Source organism: Syngnathus scovelli, chromosome 7 (assembly GCF_024217435.2).
Source record: "Syngnathus scovelli strain Florida chromosome 7, RoL_Ssco_1.2, whole genome shotgun sequence".
In the NCBI taxonomy this organism is placed as follows: Eukaryota; Metazoa; Chordata; class Actinopteri; order Syngnathiformes; family Syngnathidae; genus Syngnathus; species Syngnathus scovelli.
Window position 1 is genome coordinate 12051378 of NC_090853.1, and position 18492 is coordinate 12069869.

Below are 18492 nucleotides of genomic sequence, written 5' to 3' on the forward strand. Positions count from 1 at the left end.
ATAATAATGAAGTCCAGTACAAATCTTGAAGATATAGACTGATGCTTATTTTAGTATTGTCTGATAATTCAAAAGTTTGAAATTGGTAACTCAAAAAAGAGAAACACAGTGGCACCGGTGAACATATTTAATTCCAAGTATGAATCAGCGAGGACAAAAAAAGAACAGGTAAACACAGGAAATGACAAATGAAAACTACGAGATGTCAAGCAATTGCACCTGCTGCCATTGTTTACCCCCTTCAGACATCCATCATGTTGAAAACACAGTCGGGAATGAAACTGGCTACCAGCAAGAACACAGATGGCACAGAGCATTTGCTTGGTCACAATAAAGGCCATCTAGTCTCATTTTTGGGTATAATTTACATGTGGTGCTCACAGGGCATGCTGGAGGAAGAAAAAGACTTTACACAAATATATAAAAATATGCCATAGACTCATATTGACAATTGAGGACCTTGGGTGCATTATTTACAAAAAAAAAAGGTCTACTATACCAATATTTACAACAATAAAGACTTTGCCCACATCAGGCTGAGAGGACATTACACACAAGCTAAGTCATTTCAATAGACCACATTATTCTTTCCATTCTTAAGTATTGTGGAGATCAACTTGAGTTATGCATGAAATGTGACTGCTTTCTCTTTAATTGCCCTAGGTGAACTTCTGATGCAAACCTCTAAAAATTGGGAAAAAAAAATGTTTCCCCTCATCCAAGTGTGCTTTACATCTCTTCAAATATCGAATGCAGTCTACCACATACTGGCCAGAGATACAAGCTAAAGTACGGGAAGAAAACTGCAGTCCAAACGTTGACAGAAAACATTTAGAAAAAGATAAGACAGGTGTTTTTCAACGTCATCTCATTAACTACGAAGCAGATATCACAATGGCCAGTTTAATCCACTTAAGCATTAGCTTGCTCTCACAGAAGGAGAGTTCACCTAATGCTGATGCACAAGGTGAAAAGACCAGATGGCTGAAGGTGCGCTTCTTCCTCGGCTTGGAGCGATCCAGAATGATCAGCGTTAAACCTCAAATCCCGAGACTACGGTCTGCGTAAGGATACATTCACCTGTCCTTCACTTCCATGGACATGTGTGCGCGCCTAAATGTGTAAAATGGCTTAACTTCGAGCCTCCTGAAGGCACGTGCAGGTGCTTAGCATTTGTCCTTCTGACCTACTCACTATCCGGCAGACGAAAGACTGAAAATTATAGCAGGTGAAAATGAATCACACTTACACTATGTCGCTCATACAAACAGTAAAACAAGAAACAACTACTACATTTATGCTGTTGCATTTTTTTTTCTCTTGCAAAGATGGCAGATATATCTTGTGCGCCCACAACCCGTTCAGATTGGGGCAAATGTGTTACCGCAAAAGAGATAAAATGAAATCGTAAGTATCTTTGAGGCTTCCATTATTCCCTGTGCTGTGCATGTGCTTGGACTCAATTCGCATGTCCTGGAATTGACATTGCGACCTCGTCGTACCTCTACTCGCGAAAAGGTGAAAGCTACATTTTCTATAAATTAAGTGCTGTCAAGAATAAGTTGAAGTCAAAACCATAAATACTGTACATAACTATCTTCATCTGCTACAACTTGAAGAGCCACCGCTAATAAAGTCAGCAATCAAGTGCCGATTTGTCTTCCTGGCAGATGATTCTGGCAAAATAAATCTTTTAATCATATAGAGTAAGATATAGAAAGAAGGCTTTGGCATAGTCATGGTAATGCACTTTTCGTCTATAAAGACATTACTTAGTGGCACTTAATTTTTGTTGTCTTTAAACATTAAGCAGATCATGATTATTTGTGGACAACACTTGTGTATCCAAGAATACATGGCTAATATTTCAGGAGGTGATGGATTTAACATAAGCACAAAAAGTGGTTACATAGGTTTCGATCATATTCTACCTTATTATTATGCTTGGATCCTCCCTTCAATGTTGGATCGCTGCCTGCTGATGATATGTTGGCCTCAATTTGATCTCAGGGTCCAATCAGGTTTTCAGAAGTCTACTTCAATTCTGAACCTCTCCGTTAATGGTCAGCATCCCAAACACGGTACAAAATTACATCTCACTACAATGTGGAATGTTTTTTTGTGGTACCACTTCTTGAAGTAAAACATTTTTGTTACAAGATGAGATTAGCAATATCTTGCGACTGAAATTGAGACGAAAGATGAGAAGAAGTTGACTTCTGTGACTTCCGTTTCATATGCCATGAATAAAAAAAATGAAAAGAAATCCACTCGGTGTTCTCCAGCCCATCCTAGAATAAACATACACGACAGGACTAGATTTGAAGTGAACATAATCATGTGTACGTTTAAGCGGGAATTCATAGCCATAATGCGCAAAGACTGGTGGAGCCGAACAGAACTAAAACAACACACGAGGCTGAAGCATTTGTATGCGGCAAGTGGAAAGTTGGGTCTGATGGTCCAAACCGGGCTTGATTATCTCAGACTCTCCACAGCAAAAGATGGTTGGTGCTGTCATCCCGTCCAATAGTCTCACTGCTATTGTTCAGTCTGAAGTCCTCGTAGCCATCCCCGCCTGATATGACAAGTTGATTGGTTTTTGGAAGCTGGTGGGCGGAGGCTCGGCGGCGAGTGGAATCGTGCCTTTGAAGGTTTCCATCAATGATGGTGCCATCCTGCGACTGTTTACCTTGGAGAAAGATAACACAAAATATGATGGTGGGTCCTGAAAAATCACATTGGCTTTTGTGTTCAACAAATGGAAAACAAAAAATTAATTTTTTAGGCTTTACACCTTTGATTGTGCTTGTTGCCGCAATTTTATATACCTGTGGAATCCGATGATGGAGGATGGAAGTTCATTCCCAAACCTTCCGGTAGCTCGACTGATGTCAGAAATCGAACATGGCCTGTGTGTCCATGGGCGGAGCCCATTGGAACAAGGGGGGTTTTCACCGCACATGCCCCAGTCCCAGAACTAACTGCTGGGATCGGTAATGTGAGGACCACCCCTAAGAAAGACATAACAGTAATTTAGAAGGGATGGGCAAAGCCAAGGCAAGCTTGTGTTGTTGTTTTTTAACCACTGTGTTTTGATACGCTTTTATCAACAATTACAATTCTCGTTGTACCTGCACTGGTGCCAATCCACAACAGATCCTTACATGCCAGCAATGCTGTGATTCTCAAGCAAGCGGCTTTGTGCTGTCTGATGATTGCATCTGCACCTGAATGATAACAAAGAAGAATATAAATGAAATGGAGGTGTTGGATGTGTATAATTGGAACGGGGAGGGGCAACTTCTCACGTTCACTTTATTTGTCCTGGTGTATACTTCACATTCAAGATTCAAGATTCAAAGCGTTTATTGTCATATGCACAAAAAGAAAGCACTTTTTCTTTGTACAATGAAATTCTTTCGCTGTCTGTTAAAGTGCCAGACAAGGTAAGGAGATTAAAAGAAGGTTAAAAAGTAAAAAAAAACACAAAATATAAAAACCACAATATATACACAGTATATACAACTATGAAGGTGAGGGATGTGCAATATAGGCTAGTGCAAAAATGGCATTGTGCAACAGTTGTGAGCTTATGAGCTTACCTGCAAGCATCTTGTGAACGGCAGGCGCCACATCGACCTCCGTCAGGCTTTCCCACGTTTGCGCATGGTATAGTTTAACATGCGCACTTCCTTGCAGGGCCAACCACACACCCTGACTGTACGCCACCATGCAAGTCACACATCGACTGCTATCCGTTCCCACCTGAAAGCAATGCTGAGACAGCGAGAGAGACCCGGTCCACATCATTTCTCCAAAAGGGGGCTGCATCTGAATCTCATCGCTATCCATCTCAGCTCTTACCTCTTGCATGAGTGTGGTTGAGTTCATAATTATGATTCTGTTCTGGGAGCCACACCACAATTTTCCTCCGACCGGGACCATTTTGGTGACGGGACAGCTGGGATTGCCCAGAACTAATGTCTGAGAAGACTGCGAGTCCCAGAAACTACCTGCAGATTAGAAAGTGGAAGTGATGTCATCACTCTATGAAATGACAGCAATTCAGAACGCTTCGGTTCAATTTGAGCCACGTCATCAATCAGAATTGTTTTTTAAGGCCAATCCATGGACAAATGACACCAGCCTCGATTAGGGTGAGGTCCGTCTTTGTTTCGTGCCCTCAATGTAGATGATTGTAGTGGGGATCAGTTTGAATCTGTTTCAAACACTAGCGCACATCTATTGTCAAAAATGTGAAGTGCATTACCAGCACAAGGCTAAATAAAATTTTTAACTTCAATTTTTTAATAAAGTGATATATGACTTCACTAAATGACTATTGTAAAAGTATTTTGAGTTATAATTTTGTGATATAATGCATAAGTATGCAGTATAGAAACGAATGATAAGTTGTATGCAACAACAGTCTTATAGTCAATATTATTCGTATTAGCCATGCGTGCTCACACAGTGAAATTACCTGCTTCTCTCTGATAGACAATCACCTCCCCGTTAGCCAATGACACAAAGACTTTGTTGTCCAGATACCTGCAAAAAAAGTCAAATAAAATAAACACAGAAAGATTATTTTGCATAACATTTATTACATTACAAAGAAATCTAATAGTGATTCACTCACAATATGCATAAAATGGAAGCCGCGTGCTGCATCTTCATGCTGTTTTTGCGGTTGCGAATGTTATCTGAAGACTGGTACACATGGATGCTGCCAAGAAAAGAAGGATTATAGCACATGAGATGACAAACTGAGGTTCAAGTTCAGATCATTTGTAAACCACACACCATCCATCTTCTGTGCCAAGCCACACAGAGCTCTGGTATGCTTCTGGGTCAATACTGAGCAGGTCTTCCAGACTGGCTCTGGTAAAGGATCCACGGGACGAGCGGCGCATGGCGCGGCCATCCATGGGGCTCTCCATGTTGGCTCGACCTCCTCCGCCTACTGCCAACATCCCCGGAGCTGAATATGAGCTTGTCACTGAGAACTCCTGTTCCTCCTCACTGCTGGTGGTCTCTGTTACCAAGTCTTTGGAGCATGGAGCCTCTTCGTCTTTACGAAGGAGGTGGGGATGAATTTTAAAAAGGTTATTCAGAAATAAACATTATTATGCGGTACAAACAATGTATTTTTTCTTATATGGAATTAATACTGGCAGAGTAATTAAAAGCTCCTCCACTAGGTGGCACAATACTCAACTTGAGTATCAACCTGTTGCCATTCATAAGATAGTTTGAGGAAGGCTAATTCTGCCTCAGAAAAGCAAAATCAGAGCTCAGCATGTATGACATCTGACCTCTTCTTTTGTTCTTTTAGATCATCAACAACATAAAATGTAAAATTTCTTACAACTGCTTTAGTATTATATTACAGCTCTGATACCAAAGCAATGTTTTGCATTCCCACTTCATGTTGATGTAATGGTTGGGCGTCTCAATAGTTTTGTCCATGTGGCTGTGGTTTAACTTACTGCCATAACTGGAGGATATAGTGGAGTGACTAGCTTGACTCTGTAGAGTTGATGAAGGGCTTGGCGAATCCTCATCGTCTGTGTCGTCACTGTCAAATGGGACGAGCTCGGCACCTGGTCCTGAAAAAGAGGAACAGATCAGACGACAAAGTTGCTATGATCATTGCGTATCACCTCTAAACAGTCTAAACAGGGGATTGTAAAAATCACACAAATTCAACCAATCCCTGTGAATTATCAGTAATGCTGTAATTTTATCCAATCGCTGCAGATTTTCTGATAATTGGCGCAGTCATCAGAGAGTTCTTCATCTCTTTTCAAAAATGTTCTACCATAAGTGTCAGTCAGTGTCAACACACTTTATGAACTACCTGTTGGTTGCTCGCTCAGTTCCAAAGAGGAATGTGAGATGCAAATATGTAACTGCTGTTGAGCGGCATCAAGTGTTGTGGATGGTGGAGCAGCTTCAGTTCCGCGCTCCCTGCCAAACGAAAAGTGTTAATAAATAAAAGTCAAATGAACTCCATATACATACTTAACATTAAAAAGAAGTGTATATCAAAATGGTTCAAGATGGCGGCGCGTGCACACGCAGCGGCCACTCTCTGTCCCGTTCGGTGTTGTGTGAGTGTTTACTGAGTGTTTGTCCGGCAGTTTTGTGTGTGTTCGTCTCGTGTGATACGTCGTGCTACTAGTGCGGCGGGCATGTTCTGCTCAACATCGGCGGAAGTGGATTTTATGGCGTTCTGGACTTTGGTGCGGAGAGATTAAGGGCGCTCGGACTGCTTCGTCATGGAGCGACGCCGGACTGGCCTGCTCTTCCTCCCCCGGTTGGACTGTGTCGTGAGCTCGGACTGCTCTGTCCTGGAGCATTGTTGGGATGCGTCGGCAGTGGGTCTGCGAAGCAGCAGAAGAGGGGCCAGCACGGAGACGTCGGGCCAGGCTTGCGGCCAACCCAGCTCGCCCAGCGTTCCATTCTCCTGGCGTACGTTCATTCGCGACAAGATGGGTTGCGTTCGTCTGATAGGATCCACGAACCGGACAGTGCGTGCCTGCTGTGTGCTCGTGTTCACAGTGGCCTGGTTGACTGTCATCTTACCGGACTCTGCTGTGCATCGGGAGCGGCTAGCGTGCTATCACGCTTATTGTTCATTGATGTTGACTTCTTGTGTTATTTTTCCTGTGTTGTTTACTTGTATGTGCGTTGTGAACTCTGTCTTGTCACCCTGGGATAGTGAGAAACGTAATTTCGATCTCTTTGTGTGTCTTGACATGCGGAGGAATTGACAATAAAGGAGACTTTGACTTTGACTTTGATATGTGTGTGTGCGCGTGTTCACCGACCTCCCTTTCAGTCCGGGTACAGCAGCAATGCAGATGATCCTGGCTGAACAGACAGCAATACAGGCCTCCACTGTGGGCTCATCTTTAATGTTCAACAGACAGACCTAAAGAAGATACATCACAATAGCGTCCATGCAGATGAAATAAACTGTGTGCCATGCAAACATACGCAGGTTTAAAGTAGTGTCACGTTTCTTACCTGTCCAACATATCCATCACTGTTACACACCCACACCTCGCAGCCACTTTCCGGGCAGGTATGACTCGGGGATGCACATGAAAACTAAGTACAAACCAACATGACTTAGGCATGACATGGTTGATTCATTATGTAAACAGAACATTTGGGCCACACTCACCTGCATTCCACTGCGTGTCTTCATAATGGGAATAGCCTTGAGGAATTCAGGGTCCCACTGGTCCTTAGTCATAGCTAAACAATCAAGACAAATTATTTATTCATCTGTTATCATTATTTATTCATCCACACACTGAGTAACATCTGTCATGAGAAAGTGACGTACAACCGCCTACTGACCGAGTTTCTTTTTTGCTTCCTCAAAAGCCTGTTCAAAGTTGGAGCGAACGTCAGGTGACGTAAATTCAAAGATAAAGCTACTCTCAGCTGATACAGAGGTGAACTCCAGCTTGGTGGGCAGGGAGTTCATACTGAAGGCCAAAGACTGCTTCTCTGACAGCTCCCGGTGCACAGAGGCCATCAGATCTTTGATCACCTCATCTAGGGACTAAAATGGCAACAACATCATGATAAAATGATAAAGTAATAAAATAAAATGGGATAATGAGTTGAGTAAGTACACAGTACCTGGTGTGGCAGGCTGAGGGTCTCTGACAATTTGCTGATTTGACCCAATGTGCTCAAATCCTCATCAAGTCGGCTGATAGTTTTTTGGACGTTTTCTTTGTTTGTTGTCTGAGTTGAACCTGGTGCAGCAGAGAGGGGAAAAAATGTAGGCGAGATGGTCGTTATATATATATATATTTGATTTTGATATCAATAAACCTGGAAGATTCAATGATGACAAGAAGTCACGTGTCTTACTTTTTACCACCTCCACGTCCTCCAGTGGAAGTTTCCACAGAAACTTATACTTGCTCGACGTATCAATGACACTTGTGGCAGAGTATCTGAGAGACAAGACAGCAACATAAAATACGTGACATGAGCTTCAGCTGCAGAGACAAAAAATGGATGCCAAACATCTAAAAAATAACTTGCATTACTTAAACTCGAAAGTGGTTGTGGGAGCTACCATTATTTATTGTTTTACTTAAAATTTGTGGTAGTCTCTATTTTTCCAACAACCTCAGTGAGCCTGTAATGAGTATGTGTTGTCGTTAAGATTAAATGTTTTGAAGCTTTAGCTAGGGACTCAGTACATCAATCATCAGCACATTCGTTTTACGTTCCACTAATAACTTCAGCTTTACAGATCTTCTGTGATGTCATGTTAATGCTACTGCAACATGGTGGTGCAGTAAAAGTCTACTACAGCCACCTAGTGGCATCATCTCTTCTTATTTTCCTAAGGGGAAAAACCTCTGTATTTTATTCAAGTGGATGATGCACCCTGCAATTCAGTAAGTATCTTAATTATTTATTATATACACCCTTATAAATGCTGGGTTAAAAATAACCCACTTTGGGGTTAAAATGTGATAAGGAGTTGATCCAAGTAAAGATTGTTTGGCGGCCCTCAGGGGTAATTGGTGCTCTACGGTATGCAGGTGTCAGGGTGCGTGCTTGTGTATTTGATGTCATACAGGCTCATGGAGCTGCGTCTCAGTGATCCAGACTTCCTCTTAAGTGTGGTGCAGATGATCAAATCACTGAAGAGAAACAAGGAACGGTCTTTCTTCCCGCCTACAGTTTTCTGCAGGAATAATAAACTCGGTTAGTTTTTGACAGTCAGAGAATACGCTTTGTGAAATGTAATAAGATGCGACATTTTGCAAATATAATTTGTATTTTAATTTTAATTTGTTTCATTCATTTACTTGAGTTAGGGAGGCATTCTTCCCCGAATATCTAAGAACGATGACGCATATACATGAATGAAAAGCCAATTCTTACCGCTTCCATAACCATCTCCTGTCTGATGAACTTCCTCTGGGGATTCAAAATCTGAAAAAAACGATAAAATGAGTTGCATTGTCCCATTTCTTTAAAATATAAACAAATATTGAGGAGCTATGAAGATAAAGCAGTGGCAGAGACTTTATTTAATTTTAGAGCTGCAATTTATTTACAACTTAATTTTTTTAAGCAATCTATAAACAAATGTGAGTTAAATAAAAAAAAAAAACATTTGTTAGAAAAAGTATCATTATAATGTTAAAGAGTGCAGTGTTGTACAAGACTATAGTTTATTTAAATTAAATGCAGTGTTGTATAAGACTATAGTTTACTTAAATTAAGTGCATAATTAAAAAAATATATATCCTACTACGGTGAGGGATGACAATTACTGTGTACTCGTGTAAACTAGTAGGGAGGTTGGTAACATTCAATTTTACCAAACCATAAATCCAAGCATTTGACAAAAAAGTCCTCAATCAGGGAAAAGGAGGAGATAATAATTTGCCTTACAATGAAGCACTGACAAACAAAAGCGAGAATTAAATGAAAAACTCACATGTTCAACTCCCTCTATGTGTGCCTCAATCTCCTGGATAACCCTGGCCTCCCTCTCCGCCTCCTCAGCAGAGCGACGGCCTTTATTAATCTTCTCTGCCAGCCGCTTGATGTCCCTCTGGGCGTCCAACAGGAAGGAGTGGTCCGGGTGGTCATCTGGGGTGTGCTTCAGAAGGTCCTACACACAATATCCGAAACATCCTTACTGTTGCTAACAAACACTGTCGTAGGAGTTAGCTCATAAGAGAATTCACCTTGACCAAAAGCTCATATCGAGGGATCCTTTGGACCGGCTTGATCATCAAGTCACCCAGGGCTTGCTTCTCTTTGTTCTCGCGCATATTTTGCTTTGGAAATGAAAACGGAAAGGACGTGAGGAAAAGGATGACACAAACCTATTGACTTTGAAAGGTCCATGTATACGTAGTATATCGGCTGACGCTTGCTTGTGATATGCTGAGAGAAAATACAGTCACATTTTTGTCTGACTTACCGGTTTTTCATTATCCAATACTGGACCTGAACATTCTGATAGAACCTGGTTTAATTGAAAACAATTGCTAACTGCATTTGCAATTACAGAGCAATGATTTGCCACTCTCAAGAACATAAATAGAGCATCTATAGTATGTTGAAAAACAAACCAATCCAAAACAAATAATACAAATTTTCACTGGCTCCACTTTTTTGCTCACCTCAAGAAATTTGTGAAAGGCTGGCTTGGCTTCCTTAGCAATCCTCACAGCATCTTTGGCATTCAGAAAGTTGTCAATGTAGGCTGAATACATATTTGCCAGAGTCTCTTTGGAGAACTAGAGGAAAGAAAAAGAGGACACAGAGGCTTTTGTGTACACTTGAAAACAATAAATAACATACACACAAATGTGACTCATGCCTGTAGAAAACCACAAGAAAATTGCAGGTATAAAAAATTGCTTGGGATGATTTCTGAAACAATTTTATTGTTCGAGTGAGTTTCCATTTGTCATTTTAAAAGTCAGTTTACACAAAATTTTCTTTCCATAAAGCTATACAAATAAGACACCCTTAGCTGTTCTCTCTCCACAAGAATAGAAAGAGAGAGAGAGGGAGTGGTCGAAAAAGAGACCGCAATGTTTGTCCTGAATTGCCCTCCCACAATCAACATACTGACATAGTTGGGGGGTTGACCTGTCTACTGTTTGTAAAATGAGGACAAACTCCCCACTGCTTTTCATTCACAAACTTCTGAGTCATTGAGGGAGTAATAATCATGTACCAAATGGAAAGTAAAGTAATAGAAAGTAGTCTTCAAAACATCAAGATGGGACTAACCAGCTTGTCTATTTAATAAATCACTGAAAGACTCAGAAAACCATCTGAAAAGGAAAACAGGTGTACGGCGTACTTTGTCCCTCGACAGAGTCCAATCACACAGATTAACTTTGAGATTTTTAACAATGACCATGAAAACACATGCCCCGTGTGAGGCTCGAACTCACGACCTTCAGATTATGAGACTGACGCGCTGCCTACTGCGCCAACGAGGCCTGATAAATCACAGATTATCTCTTCTAATGACCGTAGCATAGCATGAAGACCCTTTCTATTGGGTATTAGTGCTACTTTTTATTTGGTTTCTTACTGGAGTTAGTCAGCTTTCTTTCCATGAGTTTTTTTGTCAGCTGTTGTTGACACTTATTGTAAATTACCAGCATGCTATGCATTCTTGCGATCACAGATGAAACATAATACGAATTCCACAACCTGAATGACATGGCCAAAATTACCCATTTATTGGGACACCTCATACCTCAATAATTCTATAAACCAAGCATATTTCAGAGGGGGTCAGTGCCCCTGCGGCCCCCTCCTACATCTGCCATTGGAATTTTATACTTATTGTATGTATGTTGTACATTGTGTTGTATTGTTTCTGTTGTGTTCATATGTTTAGAAGTTATCCAAAGGTATGATTTCGTAGGTTTAAATGTGTTTACGTACTACGTTAAAAGCAAATTATACGCTGTCACTGCGTTGAGGATTCTCACTTATCATTGGTGGGTCTATAAATGGAAGACCTCAACAGAAATTCAAACCCATAACCTCTTGACTGTTAGACAGATGCGCTAATCTCAAACACCGCCCCGATGACGACAAGCAATAAACTCAATATGTACTCAGTAATAATAATAAGACAATCAGGGCTGATGCAAATTGATATTAGCGGGTTGTACTCACTGATTGGATGAGAAGGTTTCCAACTGTCTGCCTGTCATGCCACTGGTTGACACAGCCATCTACCTGTTCCAGAAAGTGCTCGTGGTGCTCCAGGATCTCCGGGATTTGATAAAACATCTCATCCACCAGCATCGGGTCCACAATGGAGCCTCCGTCCGGCTGTTTAAGAGGACGCATGTAGCCCTGAGGGATGAAGCAAAACCGCTTAAAAAGTCATTACTGTGTAACACATACACTGTGACCAAAAGCAGTTTAGATTAGAGCAAACTCAGCTGTAACAGAGTTATTTTTAAAAATAACTTTTAACTGTCCAAGTATAAAGCAACATTAAACTGTGCACTGAAATTAAGTAAAACTACTTAGTCTTTGAAACACCTTGCTGTTTATTGGAGTGTATATATTAATTTGTCCATACAGCTGATTTATTTACTTGAATTGCTTTTATTGCACTGAGAAATGAGGTACTTTACTATATTGCAATGAGTTAAATTTTCTGTTTCATGGTTGTTGAATTTCCTTCCATTATTGTGGTGCCATTACACATAAAAATACAAAGAAATTGCATTGTTAATCATTAACAAGTTAAGAGATTTGCTGACATCATAATAATGGATTTGAATCGCACGTTTTAAAAAAAGGTCAATGGAGCATCAATGGAAAGACACATGATGCAGGAAATGTACTCTAAATTACACTTGAAAGTACTCTACCCACTGGTCCTCTGTGCATTTGTATCAGTCTTACCTTTGGCACACCCTACGTGGCTCTAAGGGGAGCTGGAATGGAAGTTCACATGGAGCTTTTATTTATATTTGATCAATCGGGTCCACCCACTGGTGACCTACTTCCAGCATTACATAACACTTGCTCAGATATTGAGGCATTTAAAGATCAATAAGACTCAAAAATCATTCAGGCATTGGGACACCAGTCGGCTCAAGCAGTTTTTTCCCGGTTCATTTAAGTGCAGCGAAACTTTAAATACCGTATAAACTGTAATATAATGGAGATATATGAAAGCTTCAAAGGATTAGAATGATGATGAGTTCAGGCACAAGTGGGGAAGACAAGGAGGGAGGTAGAAAAGTAATTTTTCAATTTCCTCTATTAACTCTCAAGCAGTGTGTTACATAAGAGCTCTGGAGCTAAAATTAATCATTTGATCATTTAGGGAAGCTTCCGGATTGTGTTTTTCCCTTTATTATAGCTGCAGGCTCTTTTTTTCAGAAGAATAAATGGGTACACAATTTTGTATTTTACACAAATTTTAAAAAGACCAGCAAGCACAGTTAATTACTCTTTCAATGAGATATTTAGGTGACTTGGCACAATAAAGGTGATCCCAGCATGCGAATATTCCTCCTCTGTGATTTTCTCTGTTTTTAAATGTTACAATGTTTTATCCATAAAAAAATAATAAGGTTAAATTGTAAGCCTGCAAAAACCATTAAGAGCTTGCAGTCTCGGATGAAGACATTCTCTTTAAAGAGTCTGCAGCTTTGGTTTGCGGTCACTGTGGTAACACAAGTCGCCATGGGAACGCAGCCTGAGTTTATCACTTTAAAGCCACACATGATTATACAAGTGCACAGTCAGGGACAAGTACAGCTATGTGAATCTGGGATGCGTATGTACGCTAATGTGCGGAATTAGGCTCGTTAGAAAGGGTCACATAATGCAGGGTGACTCTGCCGTATGATCACGGGTGACGTGTGCACTTTGTGTGTGGATGCGAGCGAGAGAAAGATTTGAGGTAAAGGTGATTTAATAGTGGGAGAGTAAACGTATTGGTGTCTTGATATCATCGTGCCTTTTTTTATAAAGATCTTTTCATTGAGTAAAAATCACAGTGTGCATAAATCCTTGAATGTCTCTCAGAACCAGGCCATTCAAGAATCAGGGAATATTTCAGAGTTTTATTTTATTATTATTATTATCATTATTTTTAATTATTATTCATTATGAAGAAACAGCCAATCATGGTTGGATGTCTCTCTGTAATGAATAATACGTCATCAATGAAACCTCAAACTATCATCATGAGTGATATCAATATCAAATCAATGATATCAAGGTGCCCTTGAGCAAGCCACCCAACCCCCCTCTGACTCAGCTCAGGGGAGAACTATTTTTATACCCATCTGTCTGGCATCTCCCCTGAAAATGCCTGCATGTGTTTAGTTTGCCTCTCTGTGTGCCACACACCATAACAATACCGCAGAGTGTAAATGAAATTTACCCTAGATGGATTCAAATTACTCCCCTAAATTATATTTAGAAACAAATTCAGATGACACATGCTGCTTGTCTTCATTTGTGCACTTGGGCACTGAAACAGAAAAGGACCAAATTGTTGAACAATTTGGTCCTTTTTTTTTGGAACAACGCAAACAAAGTTGCGTTGTTCCAAAAAAAACGATTCACTAGGTAATTACTAGATCTGAGGGAGAATTAATGTCGCCTTTCACTCATTCATCGATACCTGTATATGATGAGGCGACCTCATTGTCTTATCATACACAGATTCTGATCATGTTGATGACAGTCAGACGTGATGAGGTTATCAGATTACAAAACACGTTTGTTGCCTACATTTGTCATTTATGCCCTCGGTGATGTGCGTGACATAGTAAAAAAAAAAATAGGAAGCATAAAAAAGTAATTTGCAGTGTATAGAGGTACCTGAATCAGAGTGCGTAGTGACTCTACATATGATCTCTCTGTGTCCAGTAGGGTCATCATCACATGCTTTCTCATGTCCTGTGATGAAAGCAGAAAATCAGACATTTAATTAGATTGTCAGCGTTTTTTAATTGCGCCATCTCTTAACAGCATTTTATATATAAATATTGACAAGATAGAAGACTGATAAAAAAATACAACTCTTATTAATTGATGCACTTTTGTGTTCATGCTCCATCTACTCAAACTTCACTTAATATTGATAAGAGAGCAATAACATTCACATACGGCTGTGACAAATACCGTATTTGCCGGTGTACAGGTCGACTCGGTGTATAAGTCGACCCCCTAAAATTCGACGGAAATTTACGATTTTATGATATATCCTTTGTATAAGTCGAGCTCAATTGTTGCATTATATTAAACTTCAAAATTCAATATGCGAAATTTATTGACGAAATGTGTTCAAATTCCGGGAGGCCGTGCGCATGCGGCTGTTTATAAGCACCGCGGAGGAGATGGCGGCCGGCGAGCTCGCGCACGCTGCCCGGCACCAACGGGAGGCCGGAAATAGCTCCAAGCCGAGCGCATCACCACTTTATAAGCACCGCGGAGGAGATCGCGGCGCCTCATTCGACTTCCAGCGGCCGGCGAGCTCGCGCACGCCGCCCGGCACCAACGGGAGGCCGGAAATAGCTCCAAGACGAGCGGATCGGCACTTTATAAGCACCGCGGAGGAGATCGCGGCGCCTCATTCGACTTCCAGCGGGCCGCGCACTCGCGCACGCCGCCCGGTTCAAATTTTCTAAGTGCAACGCACAATGAGATGCATGAGAAACGGCCTTGGTTACCATCACATTTGAAGCGATGAATACGAAGTTAAATTTTATGACTCGGTGTATAAGTCGAGGTCGATTTTTTTCGGTCGATTTTGGATCGAAAAAGGTCGACCAATACACCGGCAAATACATTCAACGTTCATACTTTTCTTCAGAAACAAGGTGAGTTAAGGTCATGGGGTCTAATTGTGTGCATCTCAAGGGAAGCTTCCAAAATAATCACACAAGGCCCTCAAACACCACTTGGCTCTATAAATAACAGAAAAATACATTTGTGCAGGAACTCTTTGGTGTGTGTGTGTGTGTGTGTGTGTGTGTGTGTGTGTGTGTGCGTGCGTGCGTGCGTGCGTGCGTGCGTGCGTGCGTGCGTGCGTGCGTGCGTGCGTGCGTGCGTGCGTGCGTGCGTGCGTGTGTATAATATCACTGAACAAGTGCATTTCCTACTTTAGGTTATAAAGTCGCAGTGAAAGATGGCATGTCTGTGTTTCCTTGTAGTTTCGTCAATTTGCAGATGCACGTATGAGCACATGGACACAGACGGCGGCGAAATAATGCTAAGAATGCCACTTTCATTTCAGTAGCAACCAAGTAACCATAGTAACGCCGGCGAAGGTCTGACTCAGTGTATAGACACCTCTGGAGATGAATTCAGGAAAACCATTAAAAAAAGCAAGAAGGGATTTTGCCTTTGTATATAGACTGCATATCAAATCATATAAGAAATAGACAAATGTGCTAACTCTGAGGCTACCGTGTGACCCTGCTCTCAACTTTCCTTTTTTTTTTAAAAAAAAAAACCAGACTTTTTGATCCAGACCAGTTTTCATCAATGTGTTTTAGCTGGGAGTGCTTGTGTCAAGGACAAATTAAAATGGGGAATTATTTCAAACTGTCTTGTGCCCGTGCTTGTGTTTGATAATCACAAAACATGTGAAAATGTGTCTGCGACTTTGCTAGTGACTGGAGTTGTGTCATCCTCGATTAGCATGCATGGATGAAAAGGTGACATTTTTCATTCTGTTCATATTCCATCAATAAGGATAGTCAGCTTAAATTGAATCGCTGATAAAGCTGCTGCTGAGTCAATTTTGTTCTCTTCCTCAGACACATTAACACCAATGCTGACGGGCGGTCAGGATTGTACGTAGCTGGGATAGGGAGAAACGAGAATGAATGAGTAGATTCACCCATCACTAGTTTGGAACAGTAAAAGAAGAGCCTTCACCTGCATGAAGGAGAAATGTCACAACTACACAAGTGTGTATGCCTTTGTAAGCTCATGAAAAACTACAGGCGTGAAGCAAGTCCTTCCTCTACATTGAAACCGCATGTTAAACAACAAAAGAGGGATGACAACATAGACCAGAGCCAGAGCAAAGACAGCCAAGAGTTCATGCATCATGTCTCCTGTGGCTCCACTTGACATATTTTATGGCGTTTTCATACAGCCAAGGTCGTAATGTTTACTTGAATGTGTGATGTCACGTTATGGCTATGTGCTTGTCCGTTCATATTTTTTTACCCATCCCCATTTTATATTTATGTTTCTTCTTTTTATGCTGAAGTTTTGCATTGCTTTGCTGAGTTAAACAAAAATCTAAAAAGGAAGACCATTTAGAATCCATTTTAACTTAACTCAATGAATGCCATTGACAAGTCACTAAGGGGATGGGTGTCTAATTCAAGATTCAAGATTCAAGAGTTTTTTATTCGCCATGTTTGAGCGTGCCAAACAAGGAATGCTGCTCCAGTAAAAATTCCAAACTTGAAAACATCTTAATTGATACAAAACCACCATATCCTGTGTGTTTTGACAATGTCAAAAAGCTCTAAAATGTCTGACAGTGAATCAATTAAATAGATTGCGGGGAACCAACTGAATGACTGGCTGCATTTTATATCCTGTGTGTATTGAAAATGTCAAAATGCTCTAAAATGTCTGACAGTGAATCAATTAAATAGATTGTGGGAAACCAACTGAATGACTTGCTGAGTCTTTGTCTCATTGTCTTCACCTCAGATATACTTGTTGTAGCAAGTCTTTACCTCACATATACTTGAAGTAATTTCTAATCTAAAACCGTAAATAGGACAGAAACTGGATAATTCGAAGTCCATTCTATTTTTTTAGAGACCAGTTCCTGCAATTAATTGTTTCTTTACTTAATTGTTTGTATTATTAGAAAATAGTTAAGACCACAGGTGTCAAACTCGAGGCTCGGGGGCCAGATAAGGCCCGCCACATCATTTTATGTGGCCCGCAAAGACAAATTGTGCATCAAATTCGTGTGTCATTACTAGAATTGCAAATTGTCTTCACTTTTAATAATATCTTTTTTTTTAAACATTTGACCAGTTTTTACTCATCTGATTTAAAAACAAGTTATTTGTCAGTTTGTTTTGTAGCTTTTACTGTATCTAATATGAGGTGCTCATGCATTTATTTGGGTTGACAGTCATAATGGCCCTCCGAAAGAAGCTATGACTACAATTCGGCCCGCAAAAAAACAATGAGTTTGACACCCCTGGTTAAGACTATTCCATCTTGTGTTGTTTTGGTAAGGTTCTGATGAGAAGATAAAAAAAAAAAAAGAATACAACGGTTCACTTATACATGTCATTCATAATACGGTGTAAGTTAGTATTAATGTCCATTAAGGCAGGTTTTCAGTATTGCAGTCAGATGTGAGTTGGCTAGTTGAGTAACACAGTTCAACCTGATCAACACATCACCTCAGTGATCAAACCCTTCCTGCCACAGTCCACCCTCGTTTCCTTGTTGACTGCATCACATAGCAACAGCCTGACTGATGCAGCAACAGGCTGCCCTTTCACCCAAACTAATTACATAGCCATAACCATTCTCTGCTTTTATTTCTCGATAAATGTGCTACTAACAAAAGCATGCCACCCTCGTGTTATGTAATCGTACACGTAAAGCATGTGGGTGTCTTCTTACTCACTAATTGACGTTTGCACACCAGGGGCTGCTGTGACCTAGACTCTTGTGATCAACAGCTCCACACAATAGATCGAATACCTCATTTGTATTGTCACTTCTCACTTCCAAAGTGTCACCTAGCTCCCCACATTTGTGTGCATAAGAGTGATTAATATTGTGTATTCAATAGGTGTGATTGAAGCCAAAATTTCAAAAGGAGCATGCCATGGATGGGATTCTAATTAATTCATTTGAAAATGTGATCTACAAATTACATTAGCAATATTAAGATTTAATGTCACTAACTAGTCTCAT

The 18492-nt window shown here is 40.6% G+C and overlaps 1 protein-coding gene and 1 non-coding gene across 2 annotated transcripts in view; both read right to left on the minus strand.

Moving 5' to 3' along the window:
• Nucleotides 1–112: 112 nt before the first annotated feature.
• Nucleotides 113–18492, minus strand: part of LOC125972547 (rho guanine nucleotide exchange factor 17) — a 40926-nt gene continuing 22546 nt past the window's right edge. The window contains exons 2-24 of the mRNA XM_049726298.1: nucleotides 14398–14475; nucleotides 11716–11898; nucleotides 10191–10307; nucleotides 9750–9842; nucleotides 9497–9673; nucleotides 8935–8985; nucleotides 8625–8734; nucleotides 7903–7988; nucleotides 7666–7784; nucleotides 7378–7585; nucleotides 7199–7272; nucleotides 7039–7122; nucleotides 6840–6943; nucleotides 5867–5976; nucleotides 5496–5615; nucleotides 4810–5077; nucleotides 4646–4732; nucleotides 4487–4554; nucleotides 3868–4016; nucleotides 3606–3780; nucleotides 3135–3230; nucleotides 2832–3014; nucleotides 113–2692 (exon numbers count right to left, since the gene is read on the minus strand). Coding sequence (XP_049582255.1) covers nucleotides 2484–2692; nucleotides 2832–3014; nucleotides 3135–3230; nucleotides 3606–3780; nucleotides 3868–4016; nucleotides 4487–4554; nucleotides 4646–4732; nucleotides 4810–5077; nucleotides 5496–5615; nucleotides 5867–5976; nucleotides 6840–6943; nucleotides 7039–7122; nucleotides 7199–7272; nucleotides 7378–7585; nucleotides 7666–7784; nucleotides 7903–7988; nucleotides 8625–8734; nucleotides 8935–8985; nucleotides 9497–9673; nucleotides 9750–9842; nucleotides 10191–10307; nucleotides 11716–11898; nucleotides 14398–14475 — 2949 coding nt within the window. The 3' untranslated portion in view covers nucleotides 113–2483. The remainder of the gene's footprint in view (nucleotides 2693–2831; nucleotides 3015–3134; nucleotides 3231–3605; nucleotides 3781–3867; nucleotides 4017–4486; nucleotides 4555–4645; nucleotides 4733–4809; nucleotides 5078–5495; nucleotides 5616–5866; nucleotides 5977–6839; nucleotides 6944–7038; nucleotides 7123–7198; nucleotides 7273–7377; nucleotides 7586–7665; nucleotides 7785–7902; nucleotides 7989–8624; nucleotides 8735–8934; nucleotides 8986–9496; nucleotides 9674–9749; nucleotides 9843–10190; nucleotides 10308–11715; nucleotides 11899–14397; nucleotides 14476–18492) is intronic.
• On the minus strand, nucleotides 10952–11024 carry trnam-cau (transfer RNA methionine (anticodon CAU)). Its single transcript has one exon. It is a non-coding gene; the product is annotated as a tRNA-Met (tRNA).